The following is a 17443-nucleotide window of genomic DNA, read 5'->3' as shown; positions in this document are numbered from 1 at the left end:
TACGCTGAATCCTGCTGACTTATATATAAAGTCCTCATAGTTCAGGCGTCCATGTGGTTTGTAAGTGCAGCGTGGTCGAAACCCGACTCTGGCCAACAAAATGACTCCACCTCATTTCTCTTATCATTTCTAATCATTTGGATGCTGTGCAGAGGATGCGATCACTGCTTCTAGCACCAATGTAATAATTCACATTGCCTCAGTAGAGATTGCAGAAGAGATTGTCTTCTCTTTGACTGGCAATGGAAGCCACAAAATCTGAACTAAATCTTATTCAGAATTGTTAGGGGCCAAACATAGTTTTCACTTTTTTTTTTTTTTTTAATCCTGAGCAAAACACGGTACCAAAATTGTAGTGTGTGACCTTAAACTTAATGTCTAAAAAGACCCTTTTATGCGATTATGAGCCTAAAATGAATTTAGAATACATAATAAATGGAACATGTGTTTATAGAGCAGACGGAGCTGAGCAGATTGATATATCCGCATTTTTTGCTCCATAAGGCACACTGGCCCATAGGACGCACGTAAGATTTAGAGGAAGAAAATCAAACCTCAGATCAGACCCCAATCTTCTTCCTCAGACCAGACCCCCAATCTTCATCAGATCTCAGACCAGACCCCCAATCCTCATCAGACCTCAGATTCGACTTCCAATCCTCATCAGACCTCAGATCAGACCCCCAATGTTCATCAGATCTTAGATCAGACCCCCAAATTAAACCTCCATTCCTAATTAGACCTCAGATCAGACCCCCATTGATTATTAGACTTCAGCTCTAACCCCCATCAGCCCTCCACTAATATTCGCTCCATAAGACTCACTGCCATTTCCCCCCACTTTTGGGAGGAAAAAGTGCTTTCTATGGAGCGAACAATATGGTAGCTTTGTGGGAAAATATCCAGTATAACTGGTACTTTTATTGATTGAACTCTCCGCTCTTTCTAGACTGGAGTCCAGTGGGTGGTTTTACTGATTGACTTACAGCCTTCTCTGTAGGAGTGTATATACAGAGATGGCTGCCAATCACTGGTAGGACCGTCCACATGACTCCAAACCATAGAAAGAGCAGAGATCTCAAGCTTTGTCTGAGGTGTGAACCTGTACTGAAGGTCGCATGTGGTGCAGAGCGATGCTGATTACAGATTGTGCCTTATCTTCACAGATCTCTGGATGGTAGGCTGCAAGTGTCCCATCGAAAAGGACTGCCACACGTCATATACTGCCGCCTCTGGAGGTGGCCAGATCTGCACAGTCACCACGAGCTGCGGGCAATGGAAATGTGTGAATACGCTTTCAACATGAAGAAGGATGAAGTGTGTGTCAATCCATATCATTATCAAAGAGTGGAGACTCCAGGTATCTGCCTTCACTCCACAGACATATTCATTACATTGAAGAGCCTTTTTTTATTTATTTTTTGTAACGATTATTATTCTTTCAATATCTTATGTATGATAACTGTTATATGTAAATGAGTTGGCAATCAGAAATGTGGCACTTAAAATCGTTTCTCGGCAGCACACCGACTTGTGTATCCTGGGATCTGCTGCAACGATCGTGAAAATACGGTTCGTTCCCAGTCATTGCTCTGTTTTTCAGCGCATGTAAATGGGCCCTTTTCTAAGGAATACCAACTGATTATTTCTGTTGTCAATTCTACCAGGCTATACTCAGGCACCATTAAAGGGGCTTTCTGACATTTTCATACTGATGATCTAGTCATCAAGATAGGTCATCAGTGTCTGATCGGTGAGGTAGGAGACTGCGACGTTCCTGTGAGAGTGCCACTGCACCCTCATAGCTTACCAAGCACAGTGCTAGCCATTGACTAGCAGTTGTGCTTGGTATCAAGTGAATGCGGGCGAGTTGTACCTAGGCCACGTGACCGATAAAATGACACTGCTGACCTAAAATAAGCTGTGAGAAGGCTGCAGCTCTGCGGCCTTCTCTCACAATTAATCGGCAGGGGTAGACCAAATAGATACTGATAACCCATCCAGAGGAAAAAGCCGGAAACCCCTTTAATGCTTGCATTGGGTGCAGTTGCCCATTATGGTAAGAACAGTGCAGTTTGCTGTTCTGTTCTTGCTGTGAAATTCTTTCTCCAATGGATTTCATAACTTGGATCCATCAATTTGATTACTAAAGACAGTGGATACACCACTAGATCATGGCCTCCGTTAGAAATGGAACCGATCGAATTGCAAACTGCCCCATAGAGAAGGCAGAGGAGCTTTATTTTATAGAAAATAAATACAAAGTTACAATGTCCTGCAAACCCCTTCCCCCCCCCCCCCAAAAAAAAAACAAAAAAAAACTTGGAACGATACACCAGTCCTATTTCCATCCCTAGTCCTACCCTGGAACCCAAATGTATACACTCCATGCATCAGACTGACTAGTGTGGGATCATGCACATGACTGTATGTAATTTGCGGTCCACAAAACACGGATCCGCAAAAAAAAAGAAAATATATATAATAATGACCTCCGTGTTGCATTTTTCATTTTTTTTTATTGTGGATCCATTGTAACAATGCCTGTGCTTGTCCACAAGACGGACAAGAATAGGACTTTTTTTTGTGGAATGGACATGTGGATATACGGACACGGAATGCAAGCAGAGTCATTTCTGTTTGTTGTTTTTTTTTTTCAAGCCCCATTGAAGTGAACAGTTCCGCATACGGACCTGTAAAAAAAAAAAAAAAGTAACGGAAACGGGAAAAAAATATGTTTGTGTGCATGAGCCCTTATTCTGATTTATGCAAAAATTTGCTTAACTGTGGCTGGTGATACATGGAAGAAAATCCAGTGGTAGTGAAGTGGTTAATGGAAAAATCCAGCAGTAAAGGTAATCACTTTGTCGCGTGTGCTCTCCATGGGAGCAGACATGATTTCCTTGCATTATTTCCTGCATATACGATTGCTGTTTTTACGGAGGTCACTCACCCACAGAGCAGCAGATTCACTTGCATTACGCTGCCCTTCCTGTGAAACATAGTGCTGATATGTAAGTTGTTCTTTCTTCTGTTTTGAGTGTGACGTTTGCGCAGAAAAAAAAGATATAATCATCTCTATAGGTATTTTGGGAGCAAAATTTTAAAATAGTGAAGCAGGTCAGATGCGTCAGTGTTACAGATTCCAAAAATGGATGCGGTGGAGCCATGATAATAGTCTCATAACGCTACCGGCGGTCTCTCTGGTTGTAAAATTTTCTAAAGTTTTATGTTTTTGTTGTTGTCGTAATGTCTTTATCTCTATTTTGCCTCAGTTCTGCCTCCCGTGTTAGTCCCAAGAAATACCGAGATTCCTACAGAATACCCTCCCCTCGATGACTATAGTCATTCCATCCCGGAGAATACCAACTTCCCAGCCGGCATTGAGCCCATAAGCAGCTACATTCCAGGTAAGGATGTACGCTCAGTTCGGAGGGGGGAGTCGCACCACATTTTGTTTCTTACAGTTTTATGTATTGTAAATCATTCCGTGATTTATAATCTATGTATCGTACATCCCAGAAATTCAGTACAAGGTGGTGCAAACCTACCACATTGGAGATTGGCGCGATGCAACCTACTTGATAACTCATTGGGCCTCCTTTTTCAAAACTGTCTAACAGGAAAACGGTCTTTGTTGCCCATAACAACCAATCAGCGCTCGCCTTTCATTTCTTAAAGTGTTCTGAAAAAATGAAAGGGAAGCTCTGATTGGTTGCTATGGGCACCAAAGACGGTTTTGTTAAATGAGGCCTGGTGACTCTAGCAGGGGCAGCATTAACAATAATGAAAACTTCTAGTTTGACACCTCTGCAGTCAATCGCTGGCTGCAGCAGTCACACACTTCCATTGCGTCACGTGACCATGTCATGCAAGGTAGCACGTCACTGCTGCGGCCATTAATTGGCTTCAGCTATGTCATATAGGAAGTTTACATCCAGTGTGGCACGAAGGAGCCAGCACCGGGAAGCAAGTATGTCTCCCTCCTTAGGTCTGCTCTGGAGGGATGGGGGTTGGCCAAAAACACCTACCAAGGTGCAAAACTCCTTTAATTTTTCCCTGTGCCAGAATGTTATGGGAGAGTGAATCTCTTTAATGCAATTTATACTCCTACACTGTAAAATAATGTCACTTATTTCTGCCTAGAAACTCCACCTCCTGGTTACCTGAGTGAAGATGGGGAAACTAGTGATCAGATGAACCACAGCATAGACTCAGGTAAGTCTATGGACGGAATGGAGTAGGCTGACGTCTTCACTGCTTCCTCTAACAATCCCTCCACTGCCGCACGCGTGTGCTGCCAAGAATACTCCAGTCCCAGTGTCGTGTTGCCCATGACGTAAGCCTGGTAAAGGTGTCATGATGATTGGATTAACTGCTATTATTATTATTATTATTATTTTCTTTTAGGGTCACCAAGCCTGTCTCCAAATTCCATGTCCCCTGCACACAGTAACATGGGTAAGTTGATGGTTTTCTACTTCATTCTTCACAACATTTTTGTAAGTGTAAAAAATGCAATTTTCTGTACACAGAAATGTTCAGAGGAGATGAAGACATTGAAAGAGCGGTGTCCAATTTTGTCTGAATTGCATGAGTTTGTCTGAATTGCATGAGTTGTTAGGCAGCTTTCTGGGATACTTAGGCCCCTTTCACACGAGCATGACTGATTGGCTCCGGATGCGTTCAGTGAAACTCGCACCATTTTGCAAGCAAGTTCAGTCAGTTTTGTCTGCGATTGTATTCAGTTGTTCAGTGTTTTCCGTGCGGGTGCAATGCGTTTTGATGCGTTTTTCATGCGCGTGATAAAAAACTGAAGGTTTACAAACAACATCTCTTAGAAACTATCAGTGAAAAATGCATTGCATCCGCACTTGCTCCCGGATGCAATGTGTTTTTCACTGAAGCCCCATTCACTTTTATGGGGCCAGGACTGTGTGAAAAACATAGAATATAGAACACACTGCGATTTTCACGCAACGCAGAACTGATGCGTGAAGAAAACTGCTCATCTACACAGACCCATTGAAATGAATGGGTCAGGATTCAGTGCGGGTGCTACGTGTTCACGTCTTGCATTGCACCCGTGCGACAAAACCCGCTCGTGTGAAAGGGGCCTTTGTGTTTCAGGTTTTTTTCCATTAATTTCCACATCTCTGGTTCCATTAATTTCAACATCTCGTTTATCGGTCAATAAATGGAAACAGCTATCTCTGTATGCAGTCTCTCAGGGAAGGCTGTTAATCACAAGGTATGACCACCCCCTGGACTCCTAAGCCCAGAATGAGCAGAGATGTAAATGAGAAGTTATACTGAATCTTTTCCCATAAAACTATATATCAATCTGCTCAGCTCCTCGTGCTCTATATGCCTGCAGATTGCACTGCATTTTCATGGTGTCAGGTTCCCTTTAAACAAGTAGCATTTCATTATCAGAAAGTGATTCTCATGTGATTGAGTCGACCTAATTCCATTTGGCAGAACAAACCTGATGGACATCTATAATTTTCCAGTCCATTTGACCTTATTATGGTTATAGTTGGCATCTGCTGATCATCTAATAAGCTTCCTATGGGGCATCACTGGAGAGTGAAGACGTGTGGTCACTCATTTCTTACACTGCATAAGATCCTGCGTCTATTACTGTTATGCTACTTACTGACCTTCTTTTCATAAGATTGTATTATACTAGAGCAGTAATGGTGAACCTTTTACAGACCGAGTGCCCAAACTGCAACCCAAAACCCACATCACAAAGTGCCAACACACTATAACCTGAATACTACAGTCCAATATAGTATATATTCCATGTACTTTATCATTTAGCTATAATCGCCTGCCTACATTCGGTGCACTGCCTGTGCTGTTCATAGTGCGCCCTGCGCTGATAAATAGCATATTGGTACACCATAGACTTTTTCCAGGGTGCGGGTGCCCACAAAGAGGGCTCTGAGTGCCACCTTTGGCACCTGTGCCATAGGTTCACCACCACTGTACTAGATTATTGAATGCATAGCAGCACTTTCATTTGTGTAAAGCACGTTTAAAGGGTTGTCCGAATTACCTCCCAAAAATCGCTAAATGTTATAAAACAAATAACCAGCCTACAGTGACTTGTTACTCCTCCGCCATAGCCTCACAGTGTTTGTGCTGTACTGCTGAGGTTAGTGATTGGCTGCATCGTTCTCATGCTGTCTACCTCTACATCACCGCTGCAGCATTGTACAAACCCTGCGACCGGAGCTGTGGTGCTGAAAACGACAGGGGCCTAACGGGTAAGTATAGGCCCATTATTTATTTTATAGCATCTAGTGCCTTTTGTGAGAGGTTGAATTAACTCCCCTTTTAACCCTACGTTTGGGGTATATGCCATTTGTCCAATTATATCCATGGTACTTCATTCACCTTTTGGTCGCCATTGAGCCAGTTTGCATTATATTATTTTATTTTTTGACGGTATGGAATAGTATACTTAAACTATTCTATACAAATCGCACTTTAATAGATTTGCTTCAATAGCGCTCTGTGTGTTCCACTTTAGGGTGGCAGCGGTATCACAGCAGAACCACAAGATCTGCTGCACTAAAAAAACAACTACTGAATGTATTATGATAGCGATACCGCGCTCAAGAGCTTAGTTTAAATTAGTACTGTGAGGGGAAGGCGGGATAATGCAATATGCTATCCACCGTAATGCACACAGGTAAATAACAGTATAGCTATCTCCTATACAGACAGGGTACCTGTATGTACATTGGTGGATTCCTGCTGGACGCAGAGGTCACGTCTCGCTGAAGTCAGGGATCGCTGGTATCGCTGGTGCCAAAGTTCGGGATGTAAGTCTGTGTGTGGTTCGCTTTGGTGGCGTGCTGCCTTGCGCCCCGGCCAGTGGCGCGATGCTGCAGCAGCAGATTGGAGTGCGCTCACTAGGAGCAGCGAGTGACGTCACTTCCGTAATCACCAGTGACCACAAGTGCCAGATTACCTCCAACGCTTTTCAAACAGACGCTGTTCTTCATCAGGGAGTTGAAACGTGTAGGAGGTAATCTGGCAAAGCGAACTGCACACAGACTTACATCCCGAACTTTGGCACCAGCGATACCAGCGATCCCTGACTTCAGCGAGACGTGACATCTGCGTCCAGCAGGAATCCACCAATGTACATACAGGTACCCTGTCTGTATAGGAGATAGCTATACTGTTATTTACCTGTGTGCATTACGGTGGATAGCATATCGCATTACCCCGCCTTCCCCTCACAGTACTAATTTAAACTAGGCTCTTGAGCGCGGTATCGCTATCATAATACCTTCAGTATTCTATACAAATGTAGACGGTAAAAAAGTATACATTTTTTCTTTATACATTTTTTTTCCCAATGAGCCTAGTAGTGGATCACACATGCAAAGTGAATGGGAGGCAAACATCCATAATAACATGTCTCCATCCATGCATGATCGATCGGTGCTGATTTTTTTAATTTATTTTTTACATCGGGCTGTGCGAGAGGATCCTTTGGGTACTTTCACACTTGCGGCAGAGGATTTCGGCAGGCAGTTCCAGCGACGGAAGCTGATGGCATTTGTCAGACGGATCCGCAAATGCATTAAAATTCCGGATCCGTCTCTCCGGTGTCATCCGAAAAAATGGGACACTTAATGACGGATCCAGCACTAATACACTTCAATGTAAATTAATGCCGGCATTCCGGCAAGTGTTCAGTCTTTTTGGCCAGAGAGAAATGGCAAAAAGTCTGAACTGAAGACATCCTGATGCATCCTGAACGGATTACTCTCCATTCAGAATGCATGGGGATATGCCTGATCAGTTCTTTTCCGGTATTGAGCCCCTAGGACGGAACTCTATGCCGGAAAAGAATAACGCTAGTGTGAAAGTACCCTTAGTTTCACCTTGCTAATAAACTGTAAACTGCTGACTGCAGAATTTTACATAGAAACTCACCTCAAAGTGCCCTTTGTGTGTACAAACCACAGTACCCAGCCCAGGGCCTTCTTCAGCAGAAGCACAGGCCTAAGGCCTCATGCACACGGACGTTTTTTTTCACGGTCCGCAAAACGGGGTTCCGTTGGTCCGTGATCCGTGACCGTTTTTCCGTCCGTGGGTCTTCCTTGATTTTTGGAGGATCCACGGACATGAAAAAAAAGTCATTTTGGTGTCCGCCTGGCCGTGCGGAGCCAAACGGATCCGTCCTGAATTACAATGCAAGTCAATGGGGACGGATCCGTTTGATCTTGACACAATATGGTGCCATTTCAAACGGATCCGTCCCCATTGACTTTCAATGTAAAGTCTGGAGTTCTGTTATACCATCGGATTGGAGTTTTCTCCAATCCGATGGTATATTTTAACTTGTAGCGTCCCCATCACCATGGGAACGCCTCTATGTTAGAATATACTGTCGGATATGAGCTACATCGTGAAACTCATTTCCGACAGTATATTCTAACACAGAGGCGTTCCCATGGTGATGGAGACGCTTCAGGTTAGAATATACAAAAAAACTGTGTACATGACTGTCCCCTGCTGCCTGGCAGCAGGGGGCAGACCCCCCCCCCCCCCCCTGTTTTTAACTCATTGGTGGCCAGTGGGCCCCCCCTCCCCTGTTGTTAACTCGTTGGTGGCCAGTGTGCGCACCCCCCTCCCTCCCTCCCTCTATTGTAATAATAGCATTGGGGCCAGTGTGCGCGCCCCCCCAACCCCCCCCCCCTCCCTCTATTGTAATAATAGCATTGGGGCCAGTGTGCGCGCCCCCCCAACCCCCCCTCCCTCCCTCCCTCTATTGTAATAATAGCATTGGGGCCAGTGTGCGCGCCCCCCCAACCCCCCCCCTCCCTCCCTCTATTGTAATAATAGCATTGGGGCCAGTGTGCGCGCCCCCCCAACCCCCCCCCCTCCCTCCCTCTATTGTAATAATAGCATTGGGGCCAGTGTGCGCGCCCCCCCAACCCCCCCCCCCCCTCCCTCCCTCTATTGTAATAATAGCATTGGGGCCAGTGTGCCCCCCCCCCCCCCGATCATCGGTGGCAGCGGAGTAGAAGATTCATACTTACCTGGCTGCTGGCTGCTGCGATCTCTGTGTCCGGCCGGGAGCTCCTCCTACTGGTAAGTGACAGGTCTGTGCGGCGCATTGCTGTCACTTACCAGTAGGAGGAGCTCCCGGCCGGACGCAGACATCGCAGCAGCCAGCAGCCAGGTAAGTATGAAAATCTTCTACTCCGCTGCCACCGATGATCGGGGGGGGGGGGGGGGGGGGGGTGCGCACACTGGCCCCAATGCTATTATTACAATAGAGGGAGGGAGGGAGGGGGGGGGGGGTTGGGGGGGTGCGCACACTGGCCCCAATGTATTAAAACAATAGAGGGAGGGAGGGGGGGTTGGGGGGGGCGCGCGCACACTGGCCCCAATGTATTAAAACAATAGAGGGAGGGAGGGGGGTGCGCACACTGGCCACCAACGAGTTAACAACAGGGGAGGGGGGGGCCGCACAATGATATTCAAACTGGGGAGGGGGGGGGGGGGGGTCTGCCCCCTGCTGCCTGGCAGCCCTGATCTCTTACAGGGGGATATGATAGTACAATTAACCCCTTCAGGTGCCGCACCTGATGGGGTTAATTGTACTATCATATCCCCCTGTAAGAGATCGGGTGCTGCCAGGCAGCAGGGGGCAGTCTTGTACACAGTTTGTAGTGTATTCTAACTAGAAGCATCCCATCACCATGGGAACGCTTCTGTGTTAGAATATACTGTCGGATCTGAGTTTTCACGAAGTGAAAACTCAGCTCTGAAAAAGCTTTTATGCAGACGGATCTTCGGATCCGTCTGTATGAAACTAAAACCTACGGCCACGGATCACGGACACGGATGCCAATCTTGTGTGCATCCGTGTTCTTTCACGGACCCATTGACTTGAATGGGCCCGTGAACCGTTGGCCGTGAAAAAAATAGGACAGGTCATATTTTTTTCACGGCCAGGAAACACGGCTCACGGATGCGGCTGCCAAACGGTGCATTTTCCGATTTTTCCACGGACCCATTGAAAGTCAATGGGTCCGTGAAAAAAAACGGAAAACGGCACAACGGCCACGGATGCACACAACGGTCGTGTGCATGAGGCCTAAGGCCTCCTGCACACGAACGTTTTTTTACACGGTCCGCAAAAACGGGGTCCGTGGGTCCGTGATCCGTGACCGTTTTTTCGTCCGTGGGTCTTCCTTGATTTTTGGAGGATCCACGGACATGAAAAAAAAGTCGTTTTGGTGTCCGCCTGGCCGTGCGGAGCCAAACGGATCCGTCCTGAATTACAATGCAAGTCAATAGGGACGGATCCGTTTGAAGTTGACACAATATGGTGCCATTTCAAACGGATCCGTCCCCATTGACTTTCAATGTAAAGTCTGGAGTTCTTTTATACCATCGGATTGGAGTTTTCTCCAATCCGATGGTATATTTTAACTTGAAGCGTCCCCATCACCATGGGAACGCCTCTATGTTAGAATATACTGTCGGATATGAGCTACATCGTGAAAATCAGATCCGACAGTATATTCTAACACAGAGGCGTTCCCATGGTGATGGGGACGCTTCAGGTTAGAATATACTGAAAAACTGTGTACATGACTGCCCCCTGCTGCCTGGCAGGTGCTGCCAGGCAGCAGGGGGCAGACCCCCCCCCCCCCCCCCCCTGTTTTTAACTCATTGGTGGCCAGTGCGGCCGCCCCCCCCCCCTCCCTCCCCTGTGCGGCCGCCCCCCCCCCCTCCCTCCCCTGTAGTAAACTCGTTGGTGTCCAGTGGGCCCCCCCTCCCTCCCCTGTAGTTAACTCGTTGGTGGCCAGTGGGCCCCCCCCTCCGTCCGCTATAGATAACTCATTGGTGTCCAGTGGGCCCCCCCTCCCTCCGCTGTAGATAACTCGTTGGTGGCCAGTGGGCCCTCTCCCCTCCCTCCCCCTCCTAATTAAAATCGCCCCCCTATCATTGGTGGCAGTGGTGAGTACCGATCGGAGTCCCAGTGTAATCGCTGGGGCTCCGATCGGTAACCATGGCAACCGGGACGCTACTGCAGTCCCGGTTGCCATGGTAGCTTAGCAATTTGTAGAAGCTTCATACTTACCTGAAGAGCTGCGATGTCTGTGACCGGCCGGGAGCTCCTCCTACTGGTAAGTGAAAGGTCTGTGCGGCGCATTGCTTATAGCACAGACCTGTCACTTACCAGTAGGAGGAGCTCCCGGCCGGACACAGACATCGCTGCTCTTCAGGTAAGTATAAAGCTTCTACAAATTGCTAAGCTACCATGGCAACCGGGACTGCAGTAGCGTCCCGGTTGCCATGGTTACCGATCGGAGCCCCAGCGATTACACTGGGACTCCGATCGGTACTCACCACTGCCACCAATGATAGGGGGGCGATTTTAATTAGGAGGGGGTGGGAGGGGAGAGGGCCCACTGGCCACCAATGAGTTATCTATAGCGGACGGAGGGGGGGCCCACTGGACACCAATTAGTTAACTACAGGGGAGGGAGGGGGGGCTGGCTACCAAGAAGTTAACTACAGGGGAGGGAGGGGGGGGGGGGCGGCCGCACTGGCCACAAATGAGTTAAAAACAGGGGGGGGGGGGGGGGTCTGCCCCCTGCTGCCTGGCAGCACCTGCCAGGCAGCAGGGGGCAGTCATGTACACAGTTTTTCAGTATATTCTAACCTGAAGCGTCCCCATCACCATGGGAACGCCTCTGTGTTAGAATATACTGTCGGATCTGAGTTTTCACGAAGTGAAAACTCACCTCTGAAAAAGCTTTTATGCAGACGGATCTTCGGATCCGTCTGTATGAAAGCAACCTACGGCCACGGATCACGGACACGGATGCCAATCTTGTGTGCATCCGTGTTCTTTCACGGACCCATTGACTTGAATGGGTCCGTGAACCGTTGTCCGTCAAAAAAATAGGACAGGTCATATTTTTTTGACGGACAGGATACACGGATCACGGCCTCGGCTGCAAAACGGTGCATTTTCCGATTTTTCCACGGACCCATTGAAAGTCAATGGGTCCGCGAAAAAAAACGGAAAACGGCACAACGGCCACGGGTGCACACAACGGTCGTGTGCAGGAGGCCTAAAGCTGATGTAGTGCTGGTGCCAGTGAACAGAACGTGCCCTGCATGATATGTATCTGTATACTGTTCCTATGTACACCTGCAGCGTAACTGTGACACTAACCTCAGGTAACGTAGATACTAGAACCAAATAGAGAATACACAAGTCTCTGTATATGTTATCGTAGTTGGATAGCCCCTTTATGGGTAATAAATATTGACTCTCTGGAAGGCCGACTGCTGGGCACCTCAGCATTCCCGAGAAGGTCTCTGAATAAAGTCCACCACTCCATTCACTTCTGTGGGACTGATGGAGCTCTGTGGATGGGTGACAGATAATTTTGGTGGGATAACCCATCAATGTTTGTAGTCAGGGCCAACAAATTTGAGATGGGGCATACTTAGAATTTTCATTTACTTAGCATAACCCTAAAGTCTGTGCGTTTTTGTTTTTTTTTGTTTGTTTTTTCCTGCTGCGTGTAAATGGGAAAACCACAGTCTCTTCTATTTTCTGCATATTTACTTATGGGACCAGCAAGGGAAATCCACAGGAATTATTCAGTAAATTACCCTAACCTGAAATAGGTAAGCCAATGTTTTTGTTACAAGGGGCCCAGATGATGATCTGATGATAGATGCTGGGAATCCACTAGAATCTATGGTGGAATTTGACAGTAAGTGTTCAGTGCTCTGTAGCGCCACCACAGGGGTAATAAAGCATTGCAAGGTGATCATTGAAATCAATGGGCTGTTATTGTCAGAACCAGAGATGCTTTTGAAAGGTGAAGGAGATAGAGCAGAGCATTTTATCTAAGGTATGGGTCTGCAGAATCCTGTTTCTCCCCTCTGTTCAGTGAAGGACCTTTCTGATACCTGTGCGGTCCCCGGCTTAAACATCTGCACGCTGTATCTCTTAATCCCAGATATTGCCCTTGATGGATTTAGCCTTGTTCTGATTTCTTTGTGTGACTGTGGCACTGAAGGAACGCATTATAAAGGGACAGCCTGTGCATCGGGGGACATGCGCTGCCGCCACCGCTGTGGTTCCTTATCAGTTCTTGGCCCCAGAATCTGCTCTTTCCAGCTCCGTGACTCAGTCCTTCCCATCTGTGTAAGCTCTGGCTCCGGCTAAGCATGAGCCGATCTGCCGTCGCTTTGTTATAAGTGCCCATATTCTGAATTAATCACAAGGCGAAGGATGCAGCCAAGGGACTATGTCAGGCCATGCGTATCATAAAGGATGGCTACCCACGGCGGTATCCGTGATTCCTGTAATATCGCCGTGCCAGGCTGTGTGCACCAGAGTGGCAGTAGTGCCATAAATTGTGGCCTGATGTCCACCTATGGTGACTTGGGGAGGAAAAGAGGCGTAGTACTGCAATGCATCCTCCAGAACCACGGAAATTTCCTATAAGCCTATTCTTTGTGAAATCTCTGTGCAGTTGAACATAATCGAGAGGCTGGGAGTAGTATTCGTCCAGATGAATCCCTGACCTTGTGATCTTACAGCTTTATCTCACCTACACTATGAAATACATCTGTGTGCGCAATATTAGCTCTGCTGCATATAAACCGAACTTTCCTAGACTGTAGCTCCCGGTTAAGGTGGCCGTCCCTTCTGTTTAGGACACAGGACATCTAGTGTGATGTGACGGTCTGCCTCGGTGATTGCATGTAAGTCACCATTGCACATCTGTTCCCGATGAGCGCTGCATATCTGTGTATATTTTGACAGTAAAGTGGATTGTCAGCGATTCTGTAAGAATAATAGATTACGATGGCTCCGTATATTAATATTAATATAAACATGCCCCTGAGTGCTCTCCTCCCGATCCCGGGGAAGTTGGCCGGATGTAGAGTTTAGGTCAGGCGGTTTTGGTTGGCCCGGTGCCAGGCCTGAATATACGAGGGGCCTGTCCTTATCAGAGAGGTTGTGGGAGTGAGATCAGCTTTACTTAACTCCCTGCGCTCTTCCTCTTCTTGAAGAAAGCTGTGGTTTCTGAGGTGAAAACCTCTATGGTGTATGAGAACTTAAGGCGTCTTGTATCATCACTTCAATATGAGAACATACACGTTTTCCCATTGCAGAGAAGATCTCTTGTCTGCCTCTTCTTGGTGCATTATTTTATTATGTAGTTCTGAACCCAAGGCTAAAATCTCTAATTTGGGGCGCCCCCCCTCTGAAATTCTAACTAATATGGTCGTATATGGAGCAGTTTACCTATTGCTTTTCCAGACTCCTAACCTAAAAGTTTAATTTTCCCAGGTGTCCAGTGTTGAATCCCCATCTGTCATATTGCTGGTCATGCAGGACTCTAGGAAAGATGAGTCCTGTTAGTTGTTACTCAACTCCTGCATTAACAAATATAAGTAGGGCTATGTTCACACTTGCTTTAAAGGCTCAGTTCAACGCCTCTGTGCTCAATTCTGTCAGATTACAAGGCAAGAATAGAGCATATTGCCAAAAAAAGGTGCAAACCGTGATGGAATCACCAACCACCCCAATGGGGTATGTGGAACATCAATGTGGTTTATCATATGAAAGACCCGGCTCAGAATTGTGACTGGCGTAATGAACACATATAGGCTCTGTTCACACTAGCATCACGTCTTACTCTCAGATTGACGCCATGATGTGCTTTTCTTAGTAGCCATGAGGCCTATGTGAAGAAAGTCAACTGAGAGATTTATTTTAAGGAAAATGCATGTTTCTGATGACTAGTAATGGCCGTATATTTCTGCTTTACGTATGCACAGATCTTCAGCCCGTCACATATTGTGAGCCTGCCTTCTGGTGCTCCATCTCATACTACGAGCTCAACCAGCGAGTGGGCGAGACTTTCCATGCATCCCAACCCTCCATGACGGTAGACGGATTTACAGACCCATCAAACTCTGAGCGCTTCTGTCTGGGCCTGCTCTCCAACGTTAACCGCAATGCTGCTGTGGAGCTGACCCGGCGACACATTGGTACGTATAATGTACAACGCGTGGCCTGCTGGAAGATATGTGGAGTGATGTCAAAAGCCCACTGACTGAAAAGTGTAATTGAAGCATCATCTCCGCATAAGCCACGTATAGATATAATCTATAGAAACGACTGGGTACGTTTTAGGAATACACTGCATCAGCTCCGAGTTACATCCAGAGCTGCATGCATAGTTCTGTGTGGAACATAGTTGTTTGTGGAAACAGTTGAGCCTGCATTCCACATTGGTACAGACTATTAGCAGAGGGGAGCGAGGGCAGGAGCTCTGCAGCGCATCACTCCTGACATAGCCCATTTGTGCCAGGCCAGAGGAGAGCAGCCCTGGTACAGGCAGGAACAGCGACGTGCTCCTGACTGTACAGCTCTGTCAGGCCTCAGTGAATCCATACACCCATACACGGCGGTATATGGAAGTACGGGTTATAAAGCACAATAGGCACCTGAACTTTTAGATGCCTATTTTGCTAAGGAAAAGTGTAAAAAAAACAAAAAGAAAACTAAAGCATATTGCAACAATTAATTTAGTCGTCATTTAGAGTAGGCTTCAATAAAGTTATAGCAGTTGTCCAGATATATATATATTTCTGATTGAGGAATTCCGACACCCAGCACTCGTGCTGATCAGCAGTTTGTCGAGGAGGCGGAGCTCCATGTGAGCACCACTTCCCATTCATTCTGCTACACTTCATCTCCGAAGTGCAGTGTAAGGACGAGGACTTGCTCCACAAGAGACTAAGGCTAGGTCTACACGACGACATTTGTCGCGCGACAGATAGGGCGCAACAGTTGTCGCGCAACATTTTGTTGCACTAATGTCGCGCGACAATTTTTATAATGGCAGTCTATGGTGTCGCACTGCAACATGCGACATGTTGCGACTGCGACGCGACAGTCGCAGAAAAATCTAAGGCCTAAGGCCCCTTTCACACGGGCGAGTTTTCCGTGCGGGTGCGATGCGTGCGGTGAACGCATTGCACCCGCACTGAATCCTGACCCATTCATTTCTATGGGACTGTGCACACGAGCAGTGATTTTCACGCATCACTTGTGCGTTGCGTGAAAATCGCAGCATGCTCCTCTTTGTGCGTTTTTCACGTAACGCAGGCCCTATAGAAATGAATGGGGCTGCGTGAAAATCGCATGCATCCGCAAGCAAGTGCGGATGCGGTGCGATTTTCACGCATGGGTTCTAGGTGACAGTCTATTCACTGTATTATTTTCCCTTATAACATGGTTATAAGGGAAAATAATAGCATTCTGAATACAGAATGCTTAGTATAATAGTGCTGGAGGGGTTAAAAATAATAAAAAAGTTAACTCACCTTCTCCTCTTGTTCGCTTAGAGGCCGGTCTGTTCTTTAGCTGTGGCTGAAGGACCTGTGGTGATGTCAGATCACATGCTCCATCACCATGGTGATGGACCATGTGATTGGAGCATGTGATCTGACATCACCTCAGGTCATTCAGTCCACAGCTAAAGAACAGACCGGCATCTACGCGAACAAGAGGAGAAGGTGAGTTAACTTTTTTATTAGTTTTAACCCCTCCAGCACTATTATACTAAGCATTCTGTATTCAGAATGCTATTATTTTCCCTTATAACCATGTTATAAGGGAAAATAATACAATCTTCAGAACATCAATCCCAAGCCCGAACTTCTGTGAAGAAGTTCGGGTTTGGGTACCAAACATGTGTGATTTTTCTCACGCGAGTGCAAAACGCATGACAATGTTTTGCACTCGCGCGGAAAAATCGCGCATTTTCCCGCAACGCACACGCCTCTTATCCGGGCAAAAAACATGACGCCCGTGTGAAAGAGGCCTAAGCGTAGTGTAATGACGAGGAAGCAGTGCTCGCAAGGAGCGCCGCCGTCTCGTCAAACAGCTGATCTGTGGGGGGTTTTGGACCCCTACCGATCAGATATTGATGACCGATCCTCACTATATGTCATCAATATATATGGCCGGACAACTCCTTTAATTTATACGTTTAGGTACACTTTAATTTACTTGGGAAATATTATTCTCCCTCCCCATCTCTCCCATCTTAGAATCTCTTCCATTGCTCTGTACAGTAATCTGCATTCTCTCTCATCACTTGCACCACATAGTAAAAAATAAAATAAATCCAGTAAAGTAAAGGCGTTCGCTAGTCTTGCTTCTCACAGTTTGGTTTGCAGGTCCTGTTTTGGGTCTGCTAGGAATAGTATTCCAGAAAATGAACATTTGTGCCTGAGACGAAGTAACTGGAACCATTCAGTCTCCTCGTTAATTCAGTGGTTACAAAAAATTTTCAATTCTAGACCTTTGAGGGTGAGAATAGAGGACTTCCCATAACATGAACCC

The 17443-nt window shown here is 46.7% G+C and overlaps 1 protein-coding gene across 2 annotated transcripts in view; it reads left to right on the top strand.

Annotated features, from left to right (window-relative positions):
* The window catches only part of SMAD3 (SMAD family member 3), a 102504-nt gene that overhangs the window by 76323 nt on the left and 8738 nt on the right, over positions 1-17443 (top strand). For both annotated transcript variants that reach the window (XM_044279373.1, XM_044279375.1), the window contains exons 2-6: positions 1167-1360; positions 3276-3410; positions 4147-4218; positions 4411-4461; positions 14866-15078. In XM_044279373.1, coding sequence (XP_044135308.1) covers positions 1167-1360; positions 3276-3410; positions 4147-4218; positions 4411-4461; positions 14866-15078 — 665 coding nt within the window. The remainder of the gene's footprint in view (positions 1-1166; positions 1361-3275; positions 3411-4146; positions 4219-4410; positions 4462-14865; positions 15079-17443) is intronic.

The sequence above is a fragment of the Bufo gargarizans genome, chromosome 2 (genome assembly GCF_014858855.1).
Source record: "Bufo gargarizans isolate SCDJY-AF-19 chromosome 2, ASM1485885v1, whole genome shotgun sequence".
Classification (NCBI taxonomy): domain Eukaryota; kingdom Metazoa; phylum Chordata; class Amphibia; order Anura; family Bufonidae; genus Bufo; species Bufo gargarizans.
This window is presented reverse-complemented; position numbering and strand designations above follow the sequence as displayed.